Genomic DNA, 27,872 nt, shown 5'->3' with positions numbered 1-27,872 from the left:
AGGGTTTTGTCTCAGGTGGAGCAGTACACTGGGCGGGGCAGCACAAGGTGACACACCTCTGCTATGTAAGCTCTTTCAGTACCAAAGCGAGCAGAGTAAGGAGTGAGAAACTTTAGGGGCCGGAGACACAGGACAGGTTTTACTGTCGTTGTTTAAACACACACTGTTGTTAGCATATGGAATAAAGTTTATCGACACCGGTAAGTTAACCAAACATCTCTTTCCGATCATCAGTATATATAATTTTCAGAAACTGTAACATTTAGATAGCTTGTTTCTTTGAAGTTTTTGGATGTGAGAAAAAGCCTTGAATGAGTGAAATTGTGGCATGTTGACTAATTTGTTATACTTACTATGTAGTCTTTTCTATCTGATGCTGGAGTGTCAAAATGCTATGTGTGTTTAATTAAGTCAAATGTTTTAGCTACACTTTACTGAATGGTGTCTATATTGCAAAAATATTTTTTATATTGCTCAATTACAACCCAAACATGCTTTTTTAATGGAGACAATTTGATTAAAATCAGTCTTTGGTAAGTGTATTGACAGAAGCCCTCCTTTGATACCGGTGATCCCAGTATTGATAGTGAATGAGGTGGCAGAGGACTGAACTGTATTCTCGTCAGACTGGTTGGGCGGTTTGCTCACTCACAAACTGTGCTCCCAGGTGACTGACGCAAAGAGACAGACGCTGGCGTAAAGTCAGACAGGAGAAGAAAACATTTGATTGAGGGTGTTGCTTTCACAATTATTGGTTGGGAGTTAGTTAAAAGAAAACACTGCTTATATTAAACGACTGCCATCTGTAAAACAACACCAGCGACACCAGAGGAATTATCTAAATCTGTGAGCTGATGAACTGTTGTTTTCTGACCTTTTACGAGTTCTATTTACTGTTTATCTCTCTTAGTGATCACTTAAAGCAATCATCAAAAAACAACAGAGGAATATTTTCTATAATGCACAGAAAATACCTTCAAATTCCTGAAATTTAAAAGTAAAAATACTCGATGTCCCACATTTACACACACAGCTGTCAGATATACTGAAATAAAATGAATTAAATCTCCAGCTGCAGACATGATATGGTGCTGGGAATAGAAGAGGCCCAAAACTGTCTGGTTTGCTCAGAAGAGTGATAAAATAAATGTGTGGTGTATTAATTTAAAGAGATATATTCTGGACTTTTGTCTAGTTTGAATGAACAGGGTAGTGACCCGGTGTCCTGAAAAGCAGCCACCTCTTTACCTGATGAATCCTCAAGGTTTCATCACCACAAAGGATACACCAAAGCCTGTTGGGCAAGCTGAGTCAGTGATACCACAATGAGGAGTCCATTCATTTCGCTCAAGTTAACTCATACACTAAGGAGCTAATACCCAAACATGAAACCAATACCTGTACATACACATCTTCCAGTAGACCTGGAGCAGATGATTGAAGACAGCAAGTGCATAGCTACATTTTTGCATTATGACTAAGTTAAGCTACAAATAACTTCCTCTTTCCTCTTTTACCGCATGACTGACTTATTTCCAGCAAAAAAAATGGAATAAAATGTCTTTTTGACCTTCTTCATAACACTTTTGATCTCAACTGTATGATTTTTTAAAGATGGTTGCACATTGGACAAAGGATGAACACCATATCGAGATATCTTGTTGATGTAAGTCGTATCCACTATGTATTACTCTTAATTTTGTTACACTTTTAATTTTTGACTTTTCACTCAGAGATTTTTCTGCTCATCCTTTGCTCCTTTTCATGGTTTCAGCATCTGCTGACGTTCTCGCTCCAGGATGGGGACGTGCGGAGCGTGGAGGAGGCCCAGGCACGCCTCTCCTTTCTGGCTCAGAACAAAAAGCTCTGGAGCCAACAGATGTACTTGGATGTTGGAGCAGATGCAATTCGCCTTCGAGACATACAAAGTCAGGTGAGAAGATGTTTGTAGGTTGTGAATAGTTTATGGTGTAATTTTAGCGATTCATACATGTAAATGTTTTGTTAATTCATGCAGGACGAGCTGGAGAAGTACTCCTTCACATCCATCTTTCGCTGTGATGCCATTAACACAGAAAAGCATTTCCCATCACTCCTGCTGCTGGTCTGCCAAAGTGCAGATCAGTCAAAGCCGGACATCCAGTTCTTTAACTGTGAGACTGTGAAAGTGAGTAATAACACTGGAGTGAGCTTCTAGGTCTGGCCTGCCTGACTCAGTGGGTCATTTTGAATGTTAAAGTTTTACCAGTGATTCATCCAAATTCTTATCCTCACAGGCTGAGCAAATCTGTGACGACATCGCTAGGGCGGTTTCAGATTCCTCCAAAAGCAGGAGTAAGAATCTCCCGGACCACCTCAGGTAGAGTGAATGTGTCAAAACACATAGACAACATTTAAATAATTTAAAAAATAATTTCTGTGTCTTAAAAGGATTGATTCCCCAGTGTGTGTGTGTGTGTGTGTATTTGCACTCGAATTTTAATAGAAGAGGTCGGTGATCAGTTAGATAATAGAAACAAAAAAGTCAACTTTGTATAGCCCACAAAAAATCAGGCTCAAATCCCATTAAGCTGTTTGCCTAGCTTTTATTTTGCCGCCACACCATCTGATTCTCCGCCGATACAAAGCAGCTGCCCTCCACCTGAGAGAGAGAGAGGAAGAGAGACTTGTTTTACTGGTTTCCTCATAACTCAAGTAGGTGTGACAGAGATAACAAGGCCATTGTGACACAAAGCAGAGTGTGAGCGGAGGAGGCAGAACAGCCGTGGTGGCACTAAGCAGGCTGGGGTCCTGAACCGATCACCTTTTTAAAAAGAAAAAGTTCTCTTTGAAAGGCGTGTGAAGGACAGACACAGGTGGGTAAGACAGACAGACACCGACTGTAAATGATACGCAGGTTTGAGTTAGCGCCATGCAGTGTTTATGTTTTGTATAAATGTGTGTAAGACGAGGCAAACATGAAGGTTTTTCACCTCATCCAAATCCTTAATTGTTGTTTTTGCAAGCTAATATGTTATTCCCTGCTTTGTTGAAAAAAAAAGGAACATTTCTACTGAAGCACGATGCTGTGTGCCGTATAGGCTGTGAGAAAGCACAGTCAGACTGTTTACTGTACTTTCATGGAATGAGGGCTGCTGGGTGGAATTTCAGAGGGATCAGATTATGTCTATTGGTGGTGGGTCGATCAAGGATGTTCTTGCCGTAAGAAGTCCCCAACGCGAGCTCCAGAATGAAAATTATTTGATTGGATGTATTGTTGGACCTGCGTATAAAGCTCCCGGTGGCTGAGGGGTTTTTCTTTTGGCGCTGGAATCACCAACAAGAGGCTGCAGTACAAGGTTTTGTGATTCTAACTGGGTTAAATTCCTCCTTTCCTTTTTCAAGGCTACCTCGCAGTGGGGGAGAGATGTTTGACCCCTATGAAATTCCACATCCCCCCACCCATCTCGCTCCACATGCCCCACCAGCCAACCCTCCACCTTACCCAGGACTCAGAGGTTAGTAAAAAAAAAAAAAAGACCCCTAATCTGTAAAATTATTGGACATGTTTAGAAGGGAGGAAAGGAAGAAGTGAGAGGTATTCAGGAGCACAGTGCTGGCTTTGTGTGCGTAAGCGTAAGGGGGTGGGTTTCAAGGGCAAAGGGGGCAGGCAACGCAGCAAAGACCGGGGGCCGCGAATGAAAATGGATGAACTGAATTCTCTTCTCTCCTGTGCCACAGTGAACGGTGAGCCTGACATTGCTTTCCTGCGAGCAGAGAGAGAAGTGGTATGCCTTCCTACCAACCCATCAAAAACCTGTTAAGTCACATCTGGCTGAAACTCTTATTAGAGCGGCTTAATAACCTGGGTTCTGCGTTCCTCAGGGGATTCTGAATCACTGCTTTGATGACATCGAGAACTTCATGTCCAAGCTGCAGCAGACGGCGGAGGCTCAAATAGTGCTGAATCAGAGGAAAAAGAAAAAGAAGAGGAGTAAAAAGGAAAGCGCTGAAGGTAAACTTGCATGATAATGTCTCTCCACACTGAAACAACACAGATGTATGACCACACAGCATCATGGGTAACGTGTTCTCTTGTCTTTTCCTTCTTAACAACAGACGATTTGCTCACTTTAAAGGCTCGTCCTCCACTGGAAGAGGAGTTCTTCGATATCTTCCAAAAATTTAAATATTGCTTCTGTCTGCTGGTGTGTACTCACTTGACTTCATTTTTTGCAATCTTTCTGTGATGTATAGTAAAGTCTCTTATTTATATCATCACAGGCCCACCTGAAATCAACCATTTCCAATCCTTCATCGGAGGAGCTCGTTCACCATGTATTCAAACCTTTGGATATGGTGAGTGACACTGAAAGGCTGAATCTGATGAAAAAATATTTTCCTACACTTTAACATTCCCTCAGTGGAAGTCAGGAGGTCTAGGAAGGTTATGTGGGAAAACCCTAAAAACTAAGGACACTGCTGGGTTAGAAGGATCCAGTGCAGATTAGGGCAGTCAGGAAATGTGATCTGGCTTTATCTCCTCTCCTTTCATTCTGGTCCAGCGTCTCCTACAGGGGGTAAGAAAGGAAGCATTGAGACTGTAGTCCTTATGAACAGACGTCCTCCCCGTTAGTGGAGAGGACAATCTGACTATAGCCTCTGATTTCACTGGAGTAGCCTCTCTCGTTTCTACAGCTGTAAAAGTGTCCAAGTGACTTGTGATGTGTTTGGCTGTGTTTTATTAATGAGATAATAATAGATGTCAGCTTAATTGTTAACTTGAATATAATGGTTGAGCTACAGTTAAGCTTTGCAGAGCATGTATCATGACAAAATAATGGAAAGTTGTTGGATTGTTGAGTAATGTCCCTGAACTATTTACACAAGGCAGCGACCTGTGTTTTGTCCTATTTGGTAATCTTGATAAAAGTATTTGTTTAATCTGGTGTGTTTAGCTGTGTTCGGGTTGTTGCTGCGTACTTTTACACCACAAAACATGAAGCAGTCTCTCTCTCTCTCTCTCTCTCTCTCTCTCTCTCTCTCTCTCTCTCTCTCTCTCTCTCTCTCTCTCTCTCTCTCATGTGTGTGTGTGTATATGTGTATATATATATATATGTATATATGTATATATGTTTTTGTTTTTTTTCCTGCTGCTTTCAAATAATCTGACATGCTCCACCTTTCAAAATTTGTCCCTCCCTGACTTTCATGAGCTATCAGATTTAAAAAAAAAAAAAAGCAGCACTTATCACCATCTCTCCTGGTTGAAGGAACTCTCATTAAAGTCACAACAGAAATGCAACCTTGCTACTCCTCTAAAGCAGACATATAGTTTAAGGTGTGGCTTTGTCTGATGTTTGAAGCTCGGTCTCTTCTATTCAGGCCTGAATCACATCCAGAGAATCAAAGGGTGGGATGGGTGTGTTTGATTTGCACATACTCGTTTGCCTGAATGGATATACACAATCTCATTTCTTTGACACTGTGTATTTTACCTTCTTTGTGTGTGTGTGTGTGTGTGTGTCTGTGTGTGTGTGTGTGTGTGTGTGTGTTTGTATGCAGATGGTTAAAACTACCGGAGGACCAGCTTTTGGAGCCACAGTGTCCAGCCCTGCTATGACCAGCTCGGCCATCACCCTGCTACAAGATAACCTGAATGAAGAGGAGAGGCAGTTGTGGTCGTCTCTGGGTCCCAACTGGACACTTCCACGGTCAGTACCAGTCCCTGGATTACATAGTCAATTGGTGTTTACCTTTCAAGCAGCACAAAATAGGGTTTTCAAGGATAATGACCCACTTAAATTTATTGTTACCTGAGATATTTTACCATATGTATGTCCTGGAAAAGTTGTAATTAAAGTGCTTTATATTCTTACTGGATTAATTGGATTTTTGTCAATGAATTCAACTTAAAGTATGTGTCTACATCAGTATTATATGTTTAAATATTAGCTTCAGTGCTCCTATGATGGAGATTCTTTGTCTAATGCACAAAAACATTAAACTTGTGAAATTTTGCTTGACATACTAGTAAAAATGGTCAGTAACATTCATTTTTAATGGGAATTTCTATTACCTTAAATCTCTCCATCCAGTCAACATGATAAGTATTGTTGCCACATTCAACACAAGTGATTTCTCAGGCATGACAATGACGTAACGTGAAGGTGTTAATTACTGTATCATCAAAATTATTTCTGGCAGATTTAAAATCAGCTGTTAACTGTTTAGCAGCATTCACAGCTTCAGGCACACTGATGGTAACCCCTGAAAACTGACTGGCAGTGACTCCTTGTGTTCCCAGCTCTCAGCTCAGAGGGCCGGTAGCGCCGTACACCCCCGTGTTCTCGGACGGCTGGAAGCCGGAAGCTTCGAGGGTGGACGGGCAGGTTTGGGAGGATCCGGTTGAGTCACAACACAAACATGAAGACATCCAAGAAAAGCAAGCGGTACAGAATAATTGCCCGCATTATACGACTTCGTCACCGGCTTCATTGTGGGTCAGGAGAAAACAGTCATCAAAGTGTGTGTATAAGCACAACACAGGGACTGAACATAATAATAGACACACAAGAATACATAAATATCAAGTATAAATTATAAAACAGAATGCAGTAGGTATCTGTCATGTTTAGGGCTGCAGGTTTTGTGCTTTATTAAATCCAAAAAAAGAAGTTTGACTATAAAGTTTCACATAACACTTACACACATCATTGCAGTGTTATACTGTATTTGAAAAGGCTGGTATTTATGTATCGTTTCTAAAGTCGATGTTTTGTACTGTTTTCAAAGTTCCAACTAGTGGACTGACTATTTTCCCAGATTCTCTTGAGTCTGTGACATATTTTTAAGATCGCTGCATTAAATAATTGCATCACAAAGTAATTTTAATGAGAAATTTCTACATTTAATGCTGCTTGTTTTCTAGTACTGTATTTAAAGCAGAAACACACCCTTCCCCTCTGTATGATGACCCTTTGGCTATCTCTCTCTCTCTCTCTCTCTCTCATTCTTTCTTTTGCTTGTGTAACTCTGCTCAGTCTTGAATGTCCATCTTGTTTTCCCCAACAACAGCACCAGCCGCCAGTCAGACCAAGCACCCGCACTAGTGATGAAATGTAGGTCACGCTTACTAGGCAAAGCAATTAGCTTCAACAGTTTAACCCCAACATCATGAACACTGGTTGCCTCCTTTTCTTTGCAGGGATGGACACTCAAACTCACCAGGGCCAGAGAGACTCTTTAGCTGCAGCTACGACTTCATAGCCAGGAACAGCAGTGAGCTTTCAGTGCAGCAAGGGGAACAGCTTGAGGTAAAGAATACAATCAACTGTCGTAAGAACACAGTGACATGTGCTTATTGTGTGTTCAAGCTGCCCATCACATGAAAAATGACACCTACTTCCTCTGACAGGTGATTGAATCATCCAAACGCTGGTGGAAGTGTCGTAATCGCTTCAACCAGGTGGGATTCGTTCCTTTTAATATCCTGGAACCTGTAGCACACATAGACAGTCCTGTCACCAGCAGGCCCCCTAATGTAAGGCAGCAATGCACATACCAGCAAAAATGACACAAAACAAAAAGGTATGTTGTCACCTGATATTCTCTGGTGTGAGTTATTTCTTCTCTGTTTCACAATCCTGCAGATTCAAGCTCCACCTCCCCTCGACAAAAATGTACCCGTAGGCCCACCGAACCCTCCTCCTCCTCCACCCCAGTACCCTTCACAGTCCCCACAGCGCCCACGCAGCTTACCAGTGTACAGCCCAAACATGCCAGTCACGGATGACACCGATACTAAAGGTACCACCTGGTATACTGTGTGTGGTGTGATTTTAGACTGTGAGTCAAGGATGGACAAACTAAAAACAGAAGCTGCGTCCGGACAAAAACATTCATGCTGTTAGCAGCAGTTTTTTCTTTTAACTTAATACTGTTTCTAATGAAATTATGTTCAACCAACAAACTCCGATGAGTTGGGAGGATTAGCTTCACCCTGAATAAAAAGAGAAACTTTTATTTTTCTCTTATTTCATAATTGTAACATAAATAAAAACCGCCTTATTATAAAGCTTATATTTTAAAATCAAGTTGTTCTGATCATTTTGAAGTGTAACCACCCTCATTTCAAGTTAAATGAGGTGGGTTAAATTTCCCGTAAATTGTTGTGTTACTATGCAACCAATTAGTTAGGGTTAGGGTTAGGGTTAGGGTTTCACAATTATTTTTTCAAAAGTCATGCAATTTCATGTCTTATTCTCATAGCAGCTTTAAAGAAAATAAATTATTTTCGTATTAAAGCTGTAATTGTTCTGAACTGTTGTGTATTCAATAAAAAAAAAATACTGAAACCTCCCTCGAATAATTAACCCTAGCAAGCCTGATTAAATAAAGCTCTATATGTGGAAAAACCCGCACTCGATGTTGTACTGAATACGTTCTGTCTTGTGTCTCATCATTTTGTTGTTATTATTTTGTCATAAAGTTTCAGTGTGACTATACTTTCTCTCACTATCCTTTCAGCCATGATGGTGAATGACGAGCTGCTCCAGAGGCTGACCAATGGAAAGCCCAATCTGAACAAACCTCTGGTCATCCATCGCTCCTCAGAAGCCTCCATTCCTCTGGACTACAGCTCTCCTCCGGAGGAGGTAGCCCAGTGGCTCAGAGAGAAGGGCTTCAGCGAATCGTGAGTGTCGGTCGGTTGCTGCCTCCAGACTTATTTACCCTTGGGGAGTGTGACTAGTTAACCAGTGACTTCCTGCCATTATCCATGATCTGGTTTGGAATGAAATTATCATGATGCAAAGGATCAGTGCAGGAGATTCATAACTGTCCAGATTTTGACTTGGAGGTTACAAAGTTTATTTCATCCCTCAGGACTGCGATGTGTTTGGGAGTGCTGACAGGCGCCCAGCTCTTCTCCCTCGACAAGGATGAGCTGCAATCTGTGATTCCGGATGAGGGTTCTAGAGTGTACAGCCAGGTCGCTGTGCAGAAAGCAATGCTGGAGGTAAATGAAACGCAGATCGAGGGTGCATATCTCTACCTCTAACAACACTACACACCTCATTCAAGCCTTTGTAAGAGCAAAACAACAACAAAAAGGAAGTAGATGGCAATGTAAATCTTTGTCATATAACAGTAACAAAAGTCACTTTTAATGTATGCTCAGCCAGTTATAAAGTCAATCAAGTCTCTAATTTGCCTTGCACTTTTAGTAACTTGTTAAAGTCATTTTTTTCGCTCTAAAATAACACAACTATCTGTCTCATCCTTCAACAGGACGCCCACAGAGCAACAGAGTTGGAGACGGTGATGGAGAAACAGAAAATGAAGGTGGATCTGAAGCTGGAAAGCAGCACATTGTGAACAGAAGCAGGAAAACTTTCCGATTGACTGTGTTCTGGTGCTTCATCTGCCAGAGAACCAACGTGTTGACTTGATCTTTCAGTCCTGTCTGAAGACTGGTGTTATGAAGGTCAAGTCATTTTGTCTAAAAGTGAAAGTATTTGGGTGCAAATCAGAAAGTAATTTAAGGAACTGTCAAAATTAAATGATTATCATTTAAATACAGTATTTGTAATGTTCTCATGTCATTCTGCCACATAGGTAAGGACTAGATTACATGTATTATATTTAAAATCATTAAAATGTGTAAAATACCATGAGAAAAACAACACCTTGGAAAAAAAAGACCAAAAAATATTAAAATGAATTTTCTTTAATTGACTTTAAAGATTTCCAGGAGAACATAAAAGATGACTTCACACATTAGGTAACAGAAATGCATCCATTAAAACCTGTTTGCAACTACAAATGTTTCCGAATTGGGTTTGAAGTTTATGCATGACTAATACAGGTATGTACACTTTCAGATAACAACGACATTCCAAAATATCACTTCTGCACCAACATCTTCACATGCCAACACTAACTCTGAAGTTTATGTCACTATTTTAAATAAACAAAACCAAGACAGAAACATGACACTTCAAGATAAGAATGTTCTTATACTGGCCAAACTGTCAATCAATCACTTCCCTTCACTAATAACATGTAACTTGTTTACAGAGAACAGCAGGAGACTTGGGGCTAATGCTCATAATTTTAAAAACTTGACTTGTAAATGGGCTCCTATACTTTGATTGGGTTTTTAGAAAAATAAGTAAAGGCGAACAAACTGAAGAACTACACTGAAGCTGTATGATAGAAGATAACCAGCACAAAAGTAATCATGAAGAAAACTACAAAAAATAAAGACAGGATGGGGCTTTTTAGGCCATGGTTAACAGGAAGTCCAAAACATATTTACAGAATTTAAAGATACCAGATAATAATAAAATAATGTAGATCAGGTACATTTTAAACTTCAGTTCAGCAGACCATCAATATGTTTTCATCTTTTCTGTTGGAATCATCATAGGGTAGTTCGTAACAGGAGCTGGTTTATTGGATACAAACGGCCACCAAGTCACAAATGCAGATTTTACAGGTACAGAGTGGGTCGGCTGGATTAAATGTTAAAACAAAGAAAGGGGGCAGGCAAGGAGAACAAAAGGGTTCAAGGCAAGGACCGTGAATAACATCAGGCTATCAGAAATGGACAGATGTGTGAAAGAGACAGGAGGAAGTCGTGTGCTGTGATTGATGGTGTTTGGTCTTCAGAGGTCCCCCATGTCCCTGTCGTCCCCCCGGCGGTGGTCAGACCTGCCGTTCATGCCGTCCCTCCGGTCTCGCTCCCGCGATTTATCTCTAGAGGAGTGCTCCCTGTCCCTGGATGACCTGGACAACAACACAAACACGTCAGGAAAGTGACTCAAGTGGGAACATACAGAGGGACGAAAGTAAGAGTGGATATTTAACAAGCCAATTTACGAGATGGGCAAGTTTATTTCAAATTATAATATTAACATTATGATAGCTATTGTGCTAACACCAAAAAATAAACAAGAACCAAGGTAGTCAGAGACTGCAACCAGACACACACCACACCAAAAAGGCAGAACTCAAAGTCATGCTGGAGTTGTTTCTTGGTTATTAAACTGTGGGGCCACGGTGCGTTTACTTGTGTTTGGAGCTCTGCTCGTGGCTGTGACGGTGTCCTCGGCTGCGGGAGCGGGATCGGCTGCGATGTCTCCTCCTCCTGTCCCTGGAGCGAGAGCGTGAACGGCGCCTTTCTCGGGATGTAGAGCGTGAGCGTCTCCTTCTGCGGTCACGAGAGCGAGACCTGGGAAAAAAAGAGGGTGACAAAGAGTTTTAGTTCATCTCTGACTACTTTCTCTTCATGATAACTGGTTGATTTAAAATCTAAATGGAAGGAGCATTTTTCTCACCTTCTATGCTCCCGGCTCCGTGATCTGGTCCTATAAACAGCAGAAATGTTATAATGAAATACCATCAAGTCATCCAAGGAAGTTTCACAAATGTCACAAAAAAGGTGACAAAACTTTAAGAAATTTCATTCATTTCTTAGGATTAGCATACTGTATGTATGCTCATATGCTGGTGTAAGCAGATGTTAACATGATCACAAACAATTATTTTATTGCTTAAGGCGCACTTCAAGCTGAAACTACTTGATAGATGACAAAAAATGTGCTTGAATAACTTCCAAAATGTATGATTTGGGATAATCATGTGGGGTGACATAACTAGCTCTTTTGTAACATGTTACGCTGAAGTTTTTGAAGCTACATAATTTTTTAGGCCTGCAAGACTTAATTCATTTTTGACTTCCCTCATCCACCACAGCTTCTTTACCTTTGCCAAGGATTTGAGTTAAAGGCACTGTATTTCTTGAGGAATCGGACAAAGAGAAGAAGGAGAGGTACTGGACAAGACTGAACTGGTGTTGCGTTTAACCTGAACACTCGTCAAATATCCCCAATTGGTCAAACTTCTCTTCTGTTGCTACTCAGCAGGCAAATAAGTCATCTTGGAGTTGGTCTACACAATGCATGTGCACAATTAAAGACAACTGTCACCAGCTTTTTGAGCAGTTGGGAGTGACGATCTAATTACATTTTGATGTCAAATTTGATGTCAAACATTTTGCTCTGTAAAATGTGCGGTGGTAGGAACTTCAGAAAGTTTCAGACAGGTTTACTAAATAAACTCAGAATAATAAGAGAACACCTCACCTCTTCTTCATCCTTTCCTCTTTCTCCCTCTCTTCACGTCTCTTCAAGCGCTCCTGGTTCCTTTTCTCCTGTTTGTCAACCACAGTTTTCTGATGAAGAAGAAAGCATACTTTTTTTAATAAAGGTGTGACCACCACCAAACATTAAAACAGCAGGAGACATTTCCTTTTCTCTGTGTTTTTTCATAGACAGCCCTACTCCACTCCTGGATGTACTTGTATTTGGAGTTTATTGAGTAAATGGTGAAATGAGTTGAGACAAACCTTTAGCTGATCCAATTTCTCTCTGATCTGGATGAAGCCCAAGTGAAGCTTCCCACCAAAATGGTCGGCCAAACGACGATCATTGTCATGAAGACCCAGGTACGCAGAACACACCTCACACACCCGAAGCTTCTGCTGCTGGAAGCTAGAAGCCGGCATGGAGTTTCTATACTCCTCCTAATGGGTGAAAATGGTAATGAAAGGAGAATTATTTACCACAAGACTTTCGAAGGACGAACCTCTTTAAATACTCCATCCTCACCTCTGCATCCTTCTTCCTGGAGCGGACCTTCTCCACTTCCTGTAAGACCTTTTGAGCCTCATCAACATTGCCCTCAGCTCCAAGCTGCTCGGCCTTGGCCAGGAGTTTCCCAATTTCCTCATTTAGCTCATGAACTTTCTCTGCCTGTAACACACCGAAAACACAATTTACATGTGGTTTCAAATAAAGCAAGAGCAAAAACCTTTAAAACCCCAGGCAAATGGCAAAAGTAATACATGAGGTTTTTTTTCTGTAATTAAAACCTCACCTTGGCTGCCACCTCAGCACTGATCTCTTCTTGGGTCTCAGCCAGACGCTTCTTGGCTAGTTCTGTCCTACGGTCACAGTCGGCAATGAAGGACTCCAGGTGATCGACCGCCTTCAGGAATGACACAACGCAACACAAAAACACATACAGAACATTTGTATACATGGGTAGACGTACACATCATAGAATTGTGTCTGTCATAAAATCCTGTGTGCTCTTTCTTATACAGTTTACAACGTACCTCCAAAATGGCAGCAGAGACTAAACACTTCGTGAACAAAGTATCCTGATAAAAACATTTTTATAGTCCTAGATGAGCTAAAGTGTTTTTTTCTCAAGGCAGGAATCAGGTGCTGGTGAAAAGCACTACTGTAGAACTCAACTACAAAATCATTAGAGGGTAAATTATGTATTTCACACTATGCCCCCCTTTTTTATGTTTTGGTTGTAAGTTAGTAATGAAATACAATCGGTTTTGATGAAGGCAGGCATAAAACCTGCTTTAAGGTAATTCTTCTTCAATCAAAGCATCGTACTGAAGCAGATGTTATGAAAATTCTGACATCCCTCGCCATACACAAACGGCTCATTCATCACTTACATCAAGTTCAAAGAACAGATCTCTTTCCTTGGAGGCAATTTCATAATCTGCCCGAAGTGCCAGGTCGTGAATCTTTGTGCACTCTCCCAGGTCCATGCGCTGTCATCAAAACACAAGCAGACACGATGTAAATGTTTCAACTCCAACATGAGCAGATGACACCAAAGATAAATTACAAAACATGATTTGGTGATGATCATTATCTTTGAAATATTTTACTGGGATCCTGTTAAATGGACACTAATGATTTAGAAGGACACCACCACACCCAGTATCACTTTACAGCAACATTACAGTACTGTAATATTAATTTCTGTACTGGAACAAGTAGACAGATGAGTAATGTCAGATGTGTGGGAGTATTTTCATGTTGGCAAGTAAAGCAGACTGCAATCTGTGATCAGAGATTGGTTTCATGAAGCAGGGTTAATAAACCCTGAGCCTGTAAACCCAGGGTTTCCAGTTTCACAAAGGCTGCTCAGGGTTAGTTTTATCAACCCAGGATAAGTTGACCCGGAGTTTAGCAGGCGTGACACAACTCTAATCAGCCATTATCAATGGAGCCCCGATTCAATGAGTCACCACGACGACGGACAAGAGCGCTCTGCGTTAGAGGTGGGTGATGGTCACAGGTAAGTCATGTTAACTATCGGAACGATACAAATACTTTGTATAAACAGGAAATAAAATCAGCCAAATGAAATGTGTATTGTATGTTTTATTGCCCGTTGTGGTGATTGACTGAAACTCTTGAAATGATTCTGGCAGATGATGTCTCTCACTGTCTGCCATCTTGGATAGCAGTCAGAAGGATGGGGTCATCACTGGGGTCTTCAGTTTGTAGGGTAGGGTGTTGTCCTATTCTGGTAGTGGCAATAGTATGAAGAACAACACAATTATATTCTAGGAATCATCCTGAGGTGATGTAGGCACTGGAAACGGGCTTTCAGCAGTCCTATGGTCATGAGCCCAGTAGTAGAAGTTCTGTGGGGGGGGCCTGGTTTAGTATTAGGGGTTGCAGCCTTGGTTGCCATGGGTAACCCCTGTTGTCCAGATAAAAGCTATCAAAGTCTCCTCTGATGTATAGTGGATACATCAGTGTGAATTTAAAGACGGAGACAAGTCAGTTATTGCAAACCTTTACGCTCCCTACCACGTTAGAGCCTGTTGCTCAGGTAAGACTCATAATACATCAGTGAGTCATGAACCGACCCAGAACACTTTGCTCCACATCAGAAATGTAGTCTGCAGCATCATATATGATCTGGACAGACGTTAGTTTATCTATGATGCAGTTATTAACATGTTGAAACAGTAGTCAATCTACATATACCTTCACATTTATGCTGTGAATGGACTTCCTGTTCACATCATCAGCTTCATTATGTGAGGAGCCTTGATGGGAATGTGGATGCTGTCTATGTATCCAATTACAATGAAAAGGAAATGAAACGCCGTGGACGACTGTGAAAGAGGGCGTAGTTAGAGGAAACCCTGGGTTTCTGAAGTAAACGGACCTCTGCTTCACTATCCAGAGGATATATGAATAATGGTTGCTTTAATAAAAGCCATCTGATTAAAACACGAGCAGTGCACTGGCGTCACATTTCCGCCCATAGCCAGCTGGGATAGGCTCCAGCTCCCGGCAACAGCGGCTAAAAGCCGCTAGAAGATGAATGAATGAATGAATGATTAAACACTTATAGATCCAGCTTACCATAAATTGGATTGCTAACACTTCAGCAATAACCGACTTTGAGCAAACTCTGGCAAAGTGAGTAAAAAAAGTCCAGAGATAATCCACAGCCCGTAAAAATGAAACCACATACCAAGTATTTTTCCCTTGATGATCAGCTGTCATCGGGTGTAGATTTTGAAGAAGTAGCACTTAGCTTGAGTTTGAAACAGTGTGAAATGGATCAGGTCACACCTCCTCTGTAGACACTTGTCTGACTCACCAGACAAGTCACACAATAGATGGTTTGTTTCTTAGTACAGACAAAGTTTAATAATTTCATGATCATTGTAATGACCATAAAGCTCCACTTGTGGTTTGATTTAAAAAAATTTCATTAAAAAAACCCAACAACAACTCATTCCCTTTCTTACAATACACAAATTTTGTCATATCAGATCAGGGAATAAATACCAAATTAATTAGTGAAATTATATGGTCAATTATCCAAATGTGAAAGTATTGCAAACATGTTTATTATTCTCAAAATAAGAACACAAGATTCAGCTGATTTTATGATTCCATCAGATTTCACAGTTCTGGTTTAAATATACCGGCACTTCATTATGCCATTTTCCACATGATTCAAGACTATTTAGTAATTTTAGTTTTCTATTCTGCCATCAACCGTCACTGCATTGTTTCTCCACAGTGCACTTTTTCATTACATTTAAATAAACATGATTCAAGACGTTAAAGCAGTTAATTTTTCTGGCATACCTTAATTGAGCTAAGACAAAATTCTACTAAATATACAACTTTAAGTTGTATTAAACAGCTCCAAGTCAACTAAGAGCAGACAATGGTAAAAATGAGATTTAAAAAAATATCAATAAAACATTTAGATGTAGAAAACAATGCATATTTTAACTCAACTTAGAATTTAAGAAAGACCTTTAATTTATACTTTTTATGAAATATGAACAGCAAATATTTATAATTCATAGTGTGCACAGCGGATTGACGAGGATGTCAACTGTCCTCCATTTAAAGCAAATAACAACTCATGAAACTATAACAAGCTTCAAAGGTGAACTACAATGATATTATTAGTATTATTATCGGTCCTATACGTTGGGCAAATACTGAAATGTTAGCAGTATGTAGTTAGTAAGCAAGGAGAAGCATTTTTGGATGGTCAGACCCTAACTTCAAGGTCACTCACCGTTCCAGAAAGGATGTCATGAGGACAGCAGTTTAGAAGGTGACTTTTGCAGACTCTCTCATCAGTGAACTTGACCCTCTGTCGCGTCTCGTCCCCTGAAACAGTCCAAAAAACAAGCAGTCAGAAAGACCTCACATACTTGCTAATAGGGACGAGGCATCCAGTGCTTCAATAAGTATATTTCTGGAAATATACTTCATTTGGCAAATGTGTCATTACAGATGCATTTGAGCTCATTGTGCCCACTTACATGAGTGAGAGCCAATTCTTACAGTTCTGATTGTCAAGGTTGCACGTAGTCATCATTGGTTTAAAGACTTTACCAGTGATAGTGTAATAGTGCTTCTGTTAAAGTAAGTTTATTATCTATTTGTGTGTCACCTGAAGTAAGTCATACATGTGTGCATACAAGTATGTACAGTACTTGTATTCTTGGTGCTTACCTTACTCAAGCCTCAATTATAAATAACATCAGTTTACTAGAAACAAGGCTCACTGTCCAGGTGATAAATATGGACTAAGCATATGGGGGCACAATACTGGTGAAAATCTTTAGTCTTGCTGTTAGCAAAATTAAATGTTGCTCTGTTCACACAAATTCAAGGTGTACATTACACTTCAATACAGCTGCATAAGAAGGAAAGTCTAATGATTGGGATAAAAAAGTAAGCTTTTCAGACAAATGTTCCAGCCAAGCCTTTTACAAATACAAAACATCGAAAAAGAAATTCATGACAAAAATACAAAAGAAAAAAAATTGTTTATACACACTGCGATCTGCACCACATACTGTACCCTTCTGCATCTTCAAGACCTCAGCAGCAGAATTTTAAACCCGCTGTAGAAAAGTATAAATGGGAACAGTTTTCTTGCCCATACCTGTAGTAAGAAGTTGGGAGTCATACACAAGTCAGATTGTAAATTATGTGTGCAAAGCTGTTGTTTGGATGACTGATAAAAATGTCTTCTGAAAACAGACGTCTAATGGAAAACTGCTCCTTTGGATTCAGCGCGACCAGACGCCTTAGCTCAAGCTGCATAACACTACTCCAAATTGTAATTCTACTTCCACTGAAGATATACCCATTTGTTTTTACAAAAAAAGCTTCATTAACTTCCGGAATGCAAACAAATTGTTTGGATATTCATCATAACAGCTTTAAAAATTATGTGTGACTCACGGCTCGATGAACATGAGGCTTTTCTGCAACTCCTTTGCAGATTGATGTAGGCTGGCAAAGATACACTGAACCTTAATGAATAAAATAAAGGGGCCACAATTGTTCAGTTTGTATGCAACAAATTTATGGGAAGAATTTAATATCAATCTCATCACACATACACCCACAAACTCACAACACAAATTCACTCTGATTGTACAGGTTGAATTATCAACTGGACAAAAGAAAATCCATGGGGCTGCAGTATTATTCAATCAACTGTTAAGCTGAGCCTCTCATTTTTAAAACGGCAGGGATGCAATAATATGTCATGTTCTGCTCATTAGAATCCAATTTGACAGCTGATTTACCTTTTAATGTTTGTATCCAAAAAGCTGGAAACTAAATCCATACAATTGTGTTTTCAGAAAACTACTCTATTTTAGTATAGTTTAATTTAACATGTTCACTTACAAAATATGTCCTTGTTACAAACTACAGTCACTATTAAAAACACTAGTCTTTTTCTGTACTTCATGTCATTATTAATGACAGAAGTGAGTAATAATAGCAATAATAGTAATTCCTCATTGAAATGTATCTGCTAAATTTCAAATCCAATACATGATTGAGATCATGAACAGTTTTATTTTTCAACTAACTTTATGTTGCTTATAAGGCTCACTGAACTTGTGACAATGACGAAAACAACGCAAAATGAATAAAACTTTTACTTAAGTAAAATAAGTAATTGTTACTGGTATTAAAAGTATACATTTGCAATGACATACCGAGGCATCTAGGCCTTAGCAGGAAATGTGTTTATTAAACAGTTTATGGACATGGTACATGACGCCACATAAAACCTCCATCTTAGTAACGACCGAGAAACGTAATATGAGGAAAACCGTCGTGATATCAATCGCGAATACTTCTGTGAGAGGAAATTCTCTATAAAACGACTTAGTTTAAAAAAAACAAACACAATATTTCAATTGGATCATTAACAGGATTATGTTTTAAATACCGCTCAAAGCAGTTCCGGAACTTCACAGTAGCTTCTGAAGCTAAGTATAATTCCGAAATCAAATCGAAATCAAAACGTGGTTTCTCTGGGGCGGTTGGAGCCAAGATGGATACAAACATTAAATCGAATTGTTAATCGGCAAAAGCAACTTGTCACTTTTTCGAAACGTATTTTACGCAGCCCTCTGCAGTAACGCTAAATCCATTCATGCAGGTCTGCCCATCACACACCAACACAGCACAGCCTCAGCAGTGGCTCCATCTTGGCTAGCTACTAGCTAGCATGCTACAGCAACTCACCATCCCTCGCCGTTCCCATTAGCTGGTCGAGCAAAGCTCTCATTTGGGCTTGGGCAGACATTATTGAGTCTCTCCGGTCGATAGCACTAAAAATTAACCAACTGAAAACGTTCTTCAATATTGTTCTAGGATATTTGATTATTTATTTGTCCAAGCATCGCCTCTCGCCGATTCCTCTATTTCGTGAAAGATCCAGTTTCCGTTTCGTCTGACGGAAGTGACGTAGCCAAACTGCTTGTGACTCATGGGAGGGCTTACTATATCAAACGAACCAATCGTAACGTAGAACTGTGTTAATGGTCGGGGCGTTGGAAACACAAACCGGATATGTTGTAACCTCGCCGCGCTTTCAGCCACTCTAATTCCTTATCACGATTGATATTTAGCCTTACGAGGAATAGGGTACCAATCCATGTCAGTGACATAATGGGGGGTCATGTGTATCTGAAAAATTATGGATGTATTATGCAGTATGGTTTCTTGCAAAAAAAAAAAGAGTACTACAGAGGTAGTATTTGCTTTGAGGATGTTGTTAGAGAAGACCAGAGGGAGCTGCATTGTGTTTTTGTAGATCTGGAGAGCTTATGACAGGGTGCCCAGAGAGAAACTGTGGTATTGTATAAGGAGGTCTGGAGTGGCAGAACAGTATGTTAGAGCGGCGCAGGACATGTATGAGGACTGTAAGACAGTGGTGAGGTGTGTGTAGGTGTGACAGAGGAGTTCAAGGTGGAGGTGGGACTGCATCAGGGATCAGCTCTGAGCCCCTTCTTGTTCGCTATGGTGATGGACAGGCTGACAGACGAGGTTAGACAGGAATCTCCATGGACTATGTTTGCAGATGACATTGTGATATGTAGTGAGAGAAGGGAACAGGTGGAGGAGAAGCTAGAGACGTGAAGGTTTGTCCTGGAAAGGAGAGGAATGAAGGTTAGTCGCAGTAAGACAGAGTGCCTGTGTGTGAATGAGAGGGACCCAAGTGGAAGAGTGAGGTTACAGAGAGAAGAGATCAAGAAGGTGGAGGATTTTAAGTACTTAGGGTCAACAGTCCAGAGCAATGGAGAGTGTGGAAAAGAGGTGAAGAAGCGTGTCCAGGCAGGATGGAACGGGTGGAGGAAAGTGTCAGGTGTGATGTGTGATAGAAGAGTTTCAGCTAAAATGAAAGGAAAGGTGTACAAAACTGTGGTGAGACCAGCGATGTTGACAGCTGGAGGTAGCAGAGATGAAGAAGCTGAGGTTCTCTCTGGGAGTGACCAGGAAGGATAGGATCAGGAACGAGTACATCAGAGGGACAGCACATGTTAGAGATTTTGGAGATAAAGTCAGAGAGGAGAGACGGAGAATATATTGGTAGAAGGATACTGAGTTTTGAACTGCCATGCAGGAGGCCTAGAGGTCGACCAAAGAGGAGGTTTATGGATGTAGTGAAAGAGGACATGAAGGTAGTTGGTGTGAGAGAAGAGGATGCAGGAGACAGGGTTAGATGGAGGCAACTGATTCGCTGTGGCGACCCCTGGAGGGAAAGGCCGAAAGGAGAAGAAAATTTACAAAAATATTATTAATACTAATAATAATCCTCATGTAAAAGTAACCAGTTTTTATTACGTCAGATTTTACACAAAAAAATCTACTCCGGAGCAGATGGTGGCGCTGTTGCATCCAAACAGCTGCAGGCCAACCGTCAAAATACACGAAGAAGAAAAGGAAGACGAGCTAGGAGGTGTCCCGGGAATTGTTTACCTATCGCTCCAGTTGACGGGCACTTACGTTTGTCTTTCAGGTCCTCCACCCATCGAGTCGCCATCTGATATAGCAGTGGACAGTAAAGTATGTAACTTCGCGATATTCTGTATACTTTTTTCTGGAACTTCACGTGACGGGACGTTTGTGACAGCTTCCCGTTCTCATTTTAGTAGACGCGCTGCTCTTACCATTTTACACACATTTGGATAGGTAGCCTTCGCATGGGGAACCAAAAACAAACAAACAAAAAACAGGATGTACAGGTCTGGTGCTAATGATTTCATTATATTTTTAGTTGTTTTTTGTGCTGCGAAATCTCTGGACTGACTGCTGACACGACTGAATAGGTTTGGATTGACAAAGGTTGATACAGCAGAACTAGCTAGATTGTACACAGTGGTGCCTTTAGTTTTTATGTTCTAAATCTGTGAATGTCAGCAAGTTTGGTGTCATTATTGTTGGTTTCTCTGTCATTTCACAGCGGCGCAGATTGAAAATCAATATGAATGTCAGGATGGAAGACTTCAGAGTCTTTAACCAGCATTGTACTTAGTGCAGGTTTTGCTATAATCAGTGGTTCGATTCCCGCTCCCGCCCCAAAAAAACTCCCAGAGCTGTGGGAGGTGTCAGCTCACCTCCGAAGCACTGCCGAGGCGCCATTGAGCAAGGTGTCCCCCCCTACAAGTTGCTTATTTGGGCTCACCAAGAAGGACCTGTCCACTATTTACCGCCCACTGCATGCATACAGGCCTCGTGTGCGTGTGTGTGTGTGTGTGTGTGTGTGTGTGTGTGTGTGTGTGTGTGTGTGTGTGTGTGTGTTCAGTGCCTGTACACACTAAAATATATGCATGTGATATGATTAACTAGAGTTTGCCACCAAATTCCCTTTGGGGATGAATCAAGTATACAATATAAAATTTTAAAAAAAGAGTAAAAAATAATGTAATTTTCCCGTCACACAGAGACGTGAGGTGGTAATGCTTTGAGGTGCCAATGGAGACAACAGACAACGTCACAGAGAGTGATCATCTGAAGAGGGGAGAGGATGGGACTGAGACAGGACTACCACAGTCATCAACAAAGCTGAGAAAGAAGAGCTGCAAGGAAGCGTTGGGTTTTGCTAATCTAACCCACTGGCGAACCGCCATATTCTTCTTCTCCTTGTTCCTGTGCCTCACCATAGTATTTGCCTTCTCCTTCATCATCCCCTGTCCTGTCAGACCACAGTACCAGGTTTCCTGGAACAGGAGTTTCCCAGATGCAGGTGTGTACATTTGTGTACTTCTCATTGCTTGGTGGTGTTTCGAATGCCAGAGTAACCATTGTTTTCTTTTGCTCATCACAGCAACATATGATTTTTTAGCTGTTGAAGATACAAGCAGGGACAAGGTGAATGATATCATGTTTGTCCTCAAAACACAGGGCATTCAGAACAATACATGTTCTGCTGCAGGTATGACAATGTTTGGAAACAAGTGTTGACTTGGTCTTATCATTTATGGTGGCTCTGTAATATACTTGGTTGTTGTAATTCAGACATTCTGTTCTTGTTTTTTACAGGACTATCATCACCATGCGTGTTTGTGTTAGCAGTCGATGGGACAGATGGGACAACCATGTGGAAGCTTCCTCTGAGTTCTGAGTATCACTGGGCCCAGTGTGGATTGAACAAAGGAGCAAGCAGAAACTGGGACTGTCTGGTGTCCCATTCTGATCAACTCACAACCATTGATAATTACACTGGTTTGTGTCATATTACATTTTCTCTGCATCACATATAAAATGTTACATCACAGTTTCAAAATCAGTATTTCTGTACAACTTTTAAATGTCAATTTAATCATTCTACCAACACTATCTTTTTGGTTTAAACATTGGGTACCAGTCATTTCTATCTCAAAAACCCCAAACAAAAACAACACAAAATACTGAGTTGCTGGATGCATTAACTTTTTAAAAATTATTATTTAGACATGAAATTATTAATCTGTAAATGTTTAGAGTTTGTATGATTGTAGTGCATTCCAAATTGCTTTGATATTATGAGCAGTCATTGCAGTGTCAAGAGGTTGGATTTGGTCAATTTAAGTTTGAATAACGATTTTAAGCATTGTGAACATTAAAACACATTTTGTTCATGATTTATTTATTCTGTCTATGCAAAGTTTCAGTACTGATAATTTCTGAGATGCAGTTGAAAGCTTAGGAAAAAAAATTAGCAGGTGTGCCTGGACCCTACATGAGTTTATTAAACTTAAGGTTCCATGGTCAGAAATGACCAGTCACTCTGGTCAGAACTGTTTTAGTGATAAAATGTCATAAACTAAACAAATTACATGAATACAGGTGATGTCAGATGGCAGCAGGCTCGGCCCTCTGGACTACAAGGCAGTGTGCCTGTTCTTAGCGTTCCGGATCTGAATGAAGATAACGTCAATGATTTGGTTCTGGTGGCGTCTGACAACACACAGGTAAAGATCAGTACTAGTTTCCTCTGCTCATTTCCTACAGGATAAGCATGCAGTCGCATTGTGCTTTTGAAATTTTACCCTGTATAATCTGCTGAAACATATTTGAAATATGCCATCACTATGCCTTTTAATGAACTCATATGCTAGTAGAAAGCTCTTAAAGATCAAAATCATCTTATTGCAATGTCTGCTGTCTTATCTACAGACACAGCTGATATTCATTTCAGGGGAGTCGGGTGTTCAGATTGGTTCTACAGTGGTTCTTGATTCCATAGAGACAACCAATCATCTTCTTCATCACACTTCAGAAGGATCTCACTACGTTCTCCTGCAAAAAGGTTTGTATCTAAAATCAGCTGTGGCTTTCCCCAATTTTTACTGCCCATCTGCAGTTAGGTAGCGTAATTATTTTCAAATGGGGTGTTCCACTAACAGCCGCTAAGAAGTGTCAGAAACTACAGGGTCTCTTTTCAGTATTAAGAAAAAGAAATTAAATTCCAGAGAAGTCAAAAAGGTGTAAATGTGCATCAAGGGCTTGACTTAAAACTGTAATCATGCCGTTTACCATTTTTGTCAGTTGTCTTTCTTGGTTAAAAACTGGCAAAAACAGAATATCACAGGTCTATTTACACTTTTAACATACATTCAACTTACGGAGGCACACCTATTATGAGAATGTGTCTCTGCATGTCCAGATGTTCTGCACGCAGATGTTTACTCTTAAATGCACTCTCCTTTTGATGACAACAGTGAATGATCTTGAATTTACGTGCAGAAAACGGTTTGTATGGAGTGGCACTCTGGAGAATTGCTGCCAAGGCTAAACCAGGGATGGAATCAGTCCTCAAGAAGGACAAACACTGGGAGAAGAATGCTAGTCCCACAACTGGCTTCGTGCCCATCTACAAGTAGATGAACCTGTTTCTTACGACTTTGATCACAAACATTCACATCTAAGCCAGTCCTCGTTGTGCCTTTAGCCACATAGCTTTACCGGTGCTTCTTTCTTCTCCTTTAGGTCTGACTCCCTGAGATACGTGCTGAAAGCAGGACACACGGATAATTCACCCAACCTGCTAGTCGTGACTGAGACGGAAACATCAATAGTGGATGGAAAAACATTGCAGCTCGTGTGGAGTTTCAATACCAGCTCAGTTCTCAGGTCATTATTCTTCCTTACTGCAAATGCAAATTAGTTGTCACAGAAAATATGAATTGATCGGCAAAAAAACAGCTACCAACCGTTTTTTTTCCTTTCTCTTATCATTCAGGGAGCCGTCCTTCGGCCACTTTAACAAAGATGATGTACTTGATATTGTGGTTGAGGAGGACATTGGGAACTACAGAAAGAGGGTAGGTTATCTATTTCTTCTTACACGTATTTTCTTTCAGCCAGCACCTCTCATATGGTGATTGATTTGAATCATTAGTTGCATTACCTTCTGCCTCGTACATAGGTTGTAATTCTTGATGGGAAGTCTGGCGACATGCTGTGGGAAGTTGAACTTCTAGCTGCTCAAAATTCACCAGGACCTTCCGCTGTACATACCACCAACTCCTTCTCAATTTTTGTGTTTTGGGGTACACTGCCCGCAGAGACCAACTCATCTGTAAGTATTCTGCCTTTTACTAAAGTTGCATCCCAACAGATTTCCCGTCAATATGCTAATTGAAGTAAAATGTTTCCACACAGGTACCGATGATCAGCGACAGATGTACTTACATGCTGCATCCTCTCTACTCCAACGTTCTACTTGAGTCAACCAGTTCCCTCGACCACATCGTAACATTTAAAGGTGTCTTTTTCTTTTTAATTCCTTGCTCTCCCAAAAGTTGTTCATCAGCGACGTCACATGAGTGGGAGGTTGGAGGGAAGGGTAAAAACACAACTCTTTGTTTGATCTGTGTGTGTTTTTATCTTAGCTACGTTGATGGAGCGCGGACGCCATGCCGCCTTCATCCTGCTGACGGGCCCTGAAACAGAAGGTGCTGAAGGTACCGTGGTCCTTAGCAAGCGAAAACTGAAGCAGGACATTCCTGAGAGCAACGTACGGCGTATCGGAACTGGCGGAACTTCAGAGACCAACGAGGACATCAAAGAGGTCTTCAGCAGACTCCGCTTCAGTGATTGGTAGAAGGACTACAGCTTCGATGCTAATTTGTTTTGTTGCTGTTTGAATTCGAAATACTAGTCACCATAGCTGTACGTCAGACTGCTGACAACCAAAATAATCCAGTGTTTAGAGCCAATTTTATTTCACAGGGTTCTTCCTTTAACTTCCAGGGGAAAAACTATTCATCTGTTTTCAGACTTGACACAGACTAGTGTCCAAAGAGCTACTATTCCCTGACAATCACCTAACACAAATTGCTCTTATCCTGCTGATAAAACCAGAAAGAGTGCCTAGTTTACTGTATTTTGTTTAGCACTTTGAATCAATGAAATGCTCTTTTTAATTGCAGTGGATATTTCTTATTTAAATCTATGCAGATTTGTCTCACACTGGGCTTTAAACGCCACACTCACATGCCCCAACAGGGGTAATTCTTTTGTTACTGTTGTGTGATGTACGGTTAGGACCCATATGCAGAAAACCAGTGGAGAAGTTTTCAGTCATGGTTTAATCAGAGAAAAAAAGCAAAATCCAAAAAACCTCCAAAAGTCCAAGTAACTTCAAGCTGTGGAGGGAAGAAAACAAACTGGCACTAAACCAAAGGAGAAGCCAGTTTAGTAAGACTCAGCTTAATCCGCCTGATCAGGCACAGGTGTGGCGATGAGGCACAGGTGTGGAGATGAGGCACAGGTGTGGAGATGAGGCTCCGCCTAAAAGTTAGATCCCGCCTCCTGCCACACCCCATCACACCAGAACAACACGAACTCTGACGGTTTCAAATGGTAGTAGGATTAAAGGAACGTCAGACCTTGTCTTGGTACATTTCCTCAGACTGTACAGTAGAACTGATTCTACGGTGTAGATATTCAACGGGGTATAGAGTTTGTTACATGTTTTCTTTAAGATATTGGTGAGTATTAAGAAAAACATGGGTCCCTCACCTATAAATCCAAAATGCTGTAACCAGTGATGCTCTTCAATCAACACTGACGAAATTTTCGAGACCCTCTTTGCTGGGTCTCGAAGGTTCTCTGTTCGGTGATACTGAGTTATTTCAGAGGAGTTTACGACTCCTTTTATGGAGCCATTTTTGGAAAAAAAATTTTTTTTTGCTGTATATTAGAGTTTTGACCTGTGGGCTGTGCCTTTGTTTAAGCTGGTTTAAGTTTCTGATTTGAACAATTTTAAATTGAACACTATTAAACAATTCTAACACAAATCTTTTGATTCAATTCTGTATTATTGAAACAATGCAGTCAATGTTGAAAATACATGTGACAGCTGAGAATCTTTTTGCCTGTGGGTTCAATAAGTTTGTTACACTGATTTGGCCGATCTCAAGTACTGTATCACAAAGCAGACAAAACAAAGCAGTACATCTATCTTACAAATTTAATTTACAATACAGTATAATCATCTCAAACCATATACCCATTGTATACTTTCCTGTTATCTAAAATTTATAAAATAATATTGATGAGCACAAAAAATATTGTAATCACTACCATAAAAACATCTCTGCAGCTCACTTGTGTTGAAATAAACCAATGTCTAGGGCTCTGAACCGGTTCGCTGAACGAAAACGAAACTTTTTTTTTTAATGTTCTGGAACAGAATCGGTTATTTCAAAATAATAGTAACTTCTGGATTATATTCATAATGAGTGAACATTGTAGTCTGTCAATCTTTTTAAAAAAATGTTAGATTTAGGCATTAACTCATTGGCTACAGCCATTTTCAAAGCAGTTCCCAGGACTCAAAGTTTTGAAACTTTGATGTTACCTAAAAATATACAGTTGTCCGGTTCGGACTGTATTTTTTGCCCTAACCGGTTCATGTAGGTCAATTCTTGGGTGGAACGTAAAATCGTAAACGTTATAATACTGTGTTCGGAACGAAACTGGCAAAAAAAATCCTGGTTCAAACCTTATTTTGTACAGTAACAAGTAGTCATGCGCAATGGCGCGCTCCACTGTCCATGACTGAAATGATGAGAGTCACGTATCACTGGGCTGTACGTACAGTATATGAAATTCCAGCGCGCTGCTTAGTCGCCACACCGCACAGCTGCCGGTGGGACCCCCCCCCCCATCTTGTATAAGTTTAGTAAATGGAAAATCGTTCGCATCATGGAAATAACGGCATCATTAAACAAGGAGGAAAGGTCACCCAGAGCTACAAGGATCTGAGACGCGCCAACTCCACGATGCGGGGTCACCATCCCATCTGAAAAGTGTGATTAAAGTGGACCACTGTTACGCATCATCTGCTCTTGTCACAAATGTCATTACCGATGATGTGGAGCAGAAAACAACAACAGATCTACTGGGAAAGCAATCACTGTCGAAATTAATACAGCATTTCACGCGTAACGCGCGTCCACATGACATCACAGCTGTCACGGTTAGACATGAAGTTCAAGGCTTGGACAAGGTGAACATCCGGCCGCAGCACACGCGTTACACCTCACCTGGAGCTCAACAGATATTTCTAGACTTGATAATGGAGTTTAGTCGACTGCGTATTTCAAGCTATTAATTATTAACAAAATATACTTCCGCGTGTGACGAAAAGTTCAAATCCGCGCGTTAAACATTATATTTGACTGAAATAAAATTTTTAAAAAAACAACCGTGTTA

General features: G+C 40.6%; 3 protein-coding genes across 7 annotated transcripts; 2 read left to right on the top strand and 1 right to left on the bottom strand.

The window, feature by feature from the left end:
• Positions 1-65: 65 nt before the first annotated feature.
• Positions 66-9,631, top strand: eps8l1b (EPS8 signaling adaptor L1b). The gene is made up of 19 exons (XM_068304942.1): positions 66-200; positions 1,615-1,666; positions 1,775-1,933; positions 2,018-2,167; positions 2,277-2,359; positions 3,385-3,497; positions 3,721-3,767; positions 3,865-3,994; positions 4,099-4,187; positions 4,264-4,338; positions 5,545-5,693; positions 6,287-6,431; positions 7,057-7,100; positions 7,187-7,295; positions 7,397-7,522; positions 7,632-7,788; positions 8,509-8,674; positions 8,866-8,998; positions 9,271-9,631. The coding sequence occupies exons 2-19, from the start codon at positions 1,637-1,639 to the stop codon at positions 9,355-9,357; spliced, it is 1,992 nt and encodes a 663-aa protein (XP_068161043.1). The 5' UTR covers positions 66-200; positions 1,615-1,636; the 3' UTR covers positions 9,358-9,631.
• Positions 9,632-9,693: 62 nt separating this feature from the next.
• Positions 9,694-19,110, bottom strand: luc7l (LUC7-like (S. cerevisiae)). Of its 4 annotated transcripts, XM_068304944.1 has the most exons (12): positions 18,909-19,045; positions 17,604-17,674; positions 17,194-17,301; positions 16,423-16,517; positions 13,523-13,621; positions 12,922-13,032; positions 12,654-12,797; positions 12,392-12,568; positions 12,129-12,217; positions 11,322-11,351; positions 11,054-11,215; positions 9,694-10,770 (listed from the first exon to the last, which is right to left on the bottom strand). In XM_068304944.1, exons 3-12 carry the CDS (start codon positions 17,225-17,227, stop codon positions 10,650-10,652), a joined length of 1,062 nt encoding a protein of 353 aa, XP_068161045.1. In that variant the 5' UTR covers positions 17,228-17,301; positions 17,604-17,674; positions 18,909-19,045; the 3' UTR covers positions 9,694-10,649. The 4 variants fall into 4 exon arrangements, with proteins under 4 accessions (XP_068161045.1, XP_068161047.1, XP_068161044.1 ...); XM_068304946.1 differs by lacking the exon at positions 17,194-17,301; XM_068304943.1 differs by lacking the exons at positions 17,194-17,301; positions 17,604-17,674 and having other exon boundaries at positions 18,909-19,110.
• A 1,473-nt stretch (positions 19,111-20,583) lies between these two features.
• Positions 20,584-26,463, top strand: fam234a (family with sequence similarity 234 member A). Of its 2 annotated transcripts, XR_011034014.1 has the most exons (13): positions 20,584-20,732; positions 21,611-21,912; positions 21,994-22,101; positions 22,209-22,391; positions 22,995-23,119; positions 23,325-23,457; positions 23,895-24,027; positions 24,138-24,281; positions 24,391-24,472; positions 24,577-24,729; positions 24,813-24,915; positions 25,043-25,885; positions 25,924-26,463. XR_011034014.1 is itself a non-coding variant. In XM_068304834.1 (12 exons), exons 2-12 carry the CDS (start codon positions 21,642-21,644, stop codon positions 25,252-25,254), a joined length of 1,647 nt encoding a protein of 548 aa, XP_068160935.1. In that variant the 5' UTR covers positions 20,584-20,732; positions 21,611-21,641; the 3' UTR covers positions 25,255-26,463. The 2 variants fall into 2 exon arrangements, 1 of the variants encoding a protein (XP_068160935.1); XM_068304834.1 differs by having other exon boundaries at positions 25,043-26,463.
• The last annotated feature ends 1,409 nt before the right edge of the window (positions 26,464-27,872 follow it).

The sequence above is a fragment of the Antennarius striatus genome, chromosome 21, assembly GCF_040054535.1.
Source record: "Antennarius striatus isolate MH-2024 chromosome 21, ASM4005453v1, whole genome shotgun sequence".
NCBI lineage: Eukaryota > Metazoa > Chordata > Actinopteri > Lophiiformes > Antennariidae > Antennarius > Antennarius striatus.
Note: the sequence above shows the minus strand (reverse complement) of the source record. Positions and strands in the feature narration are given on the sequence as shown.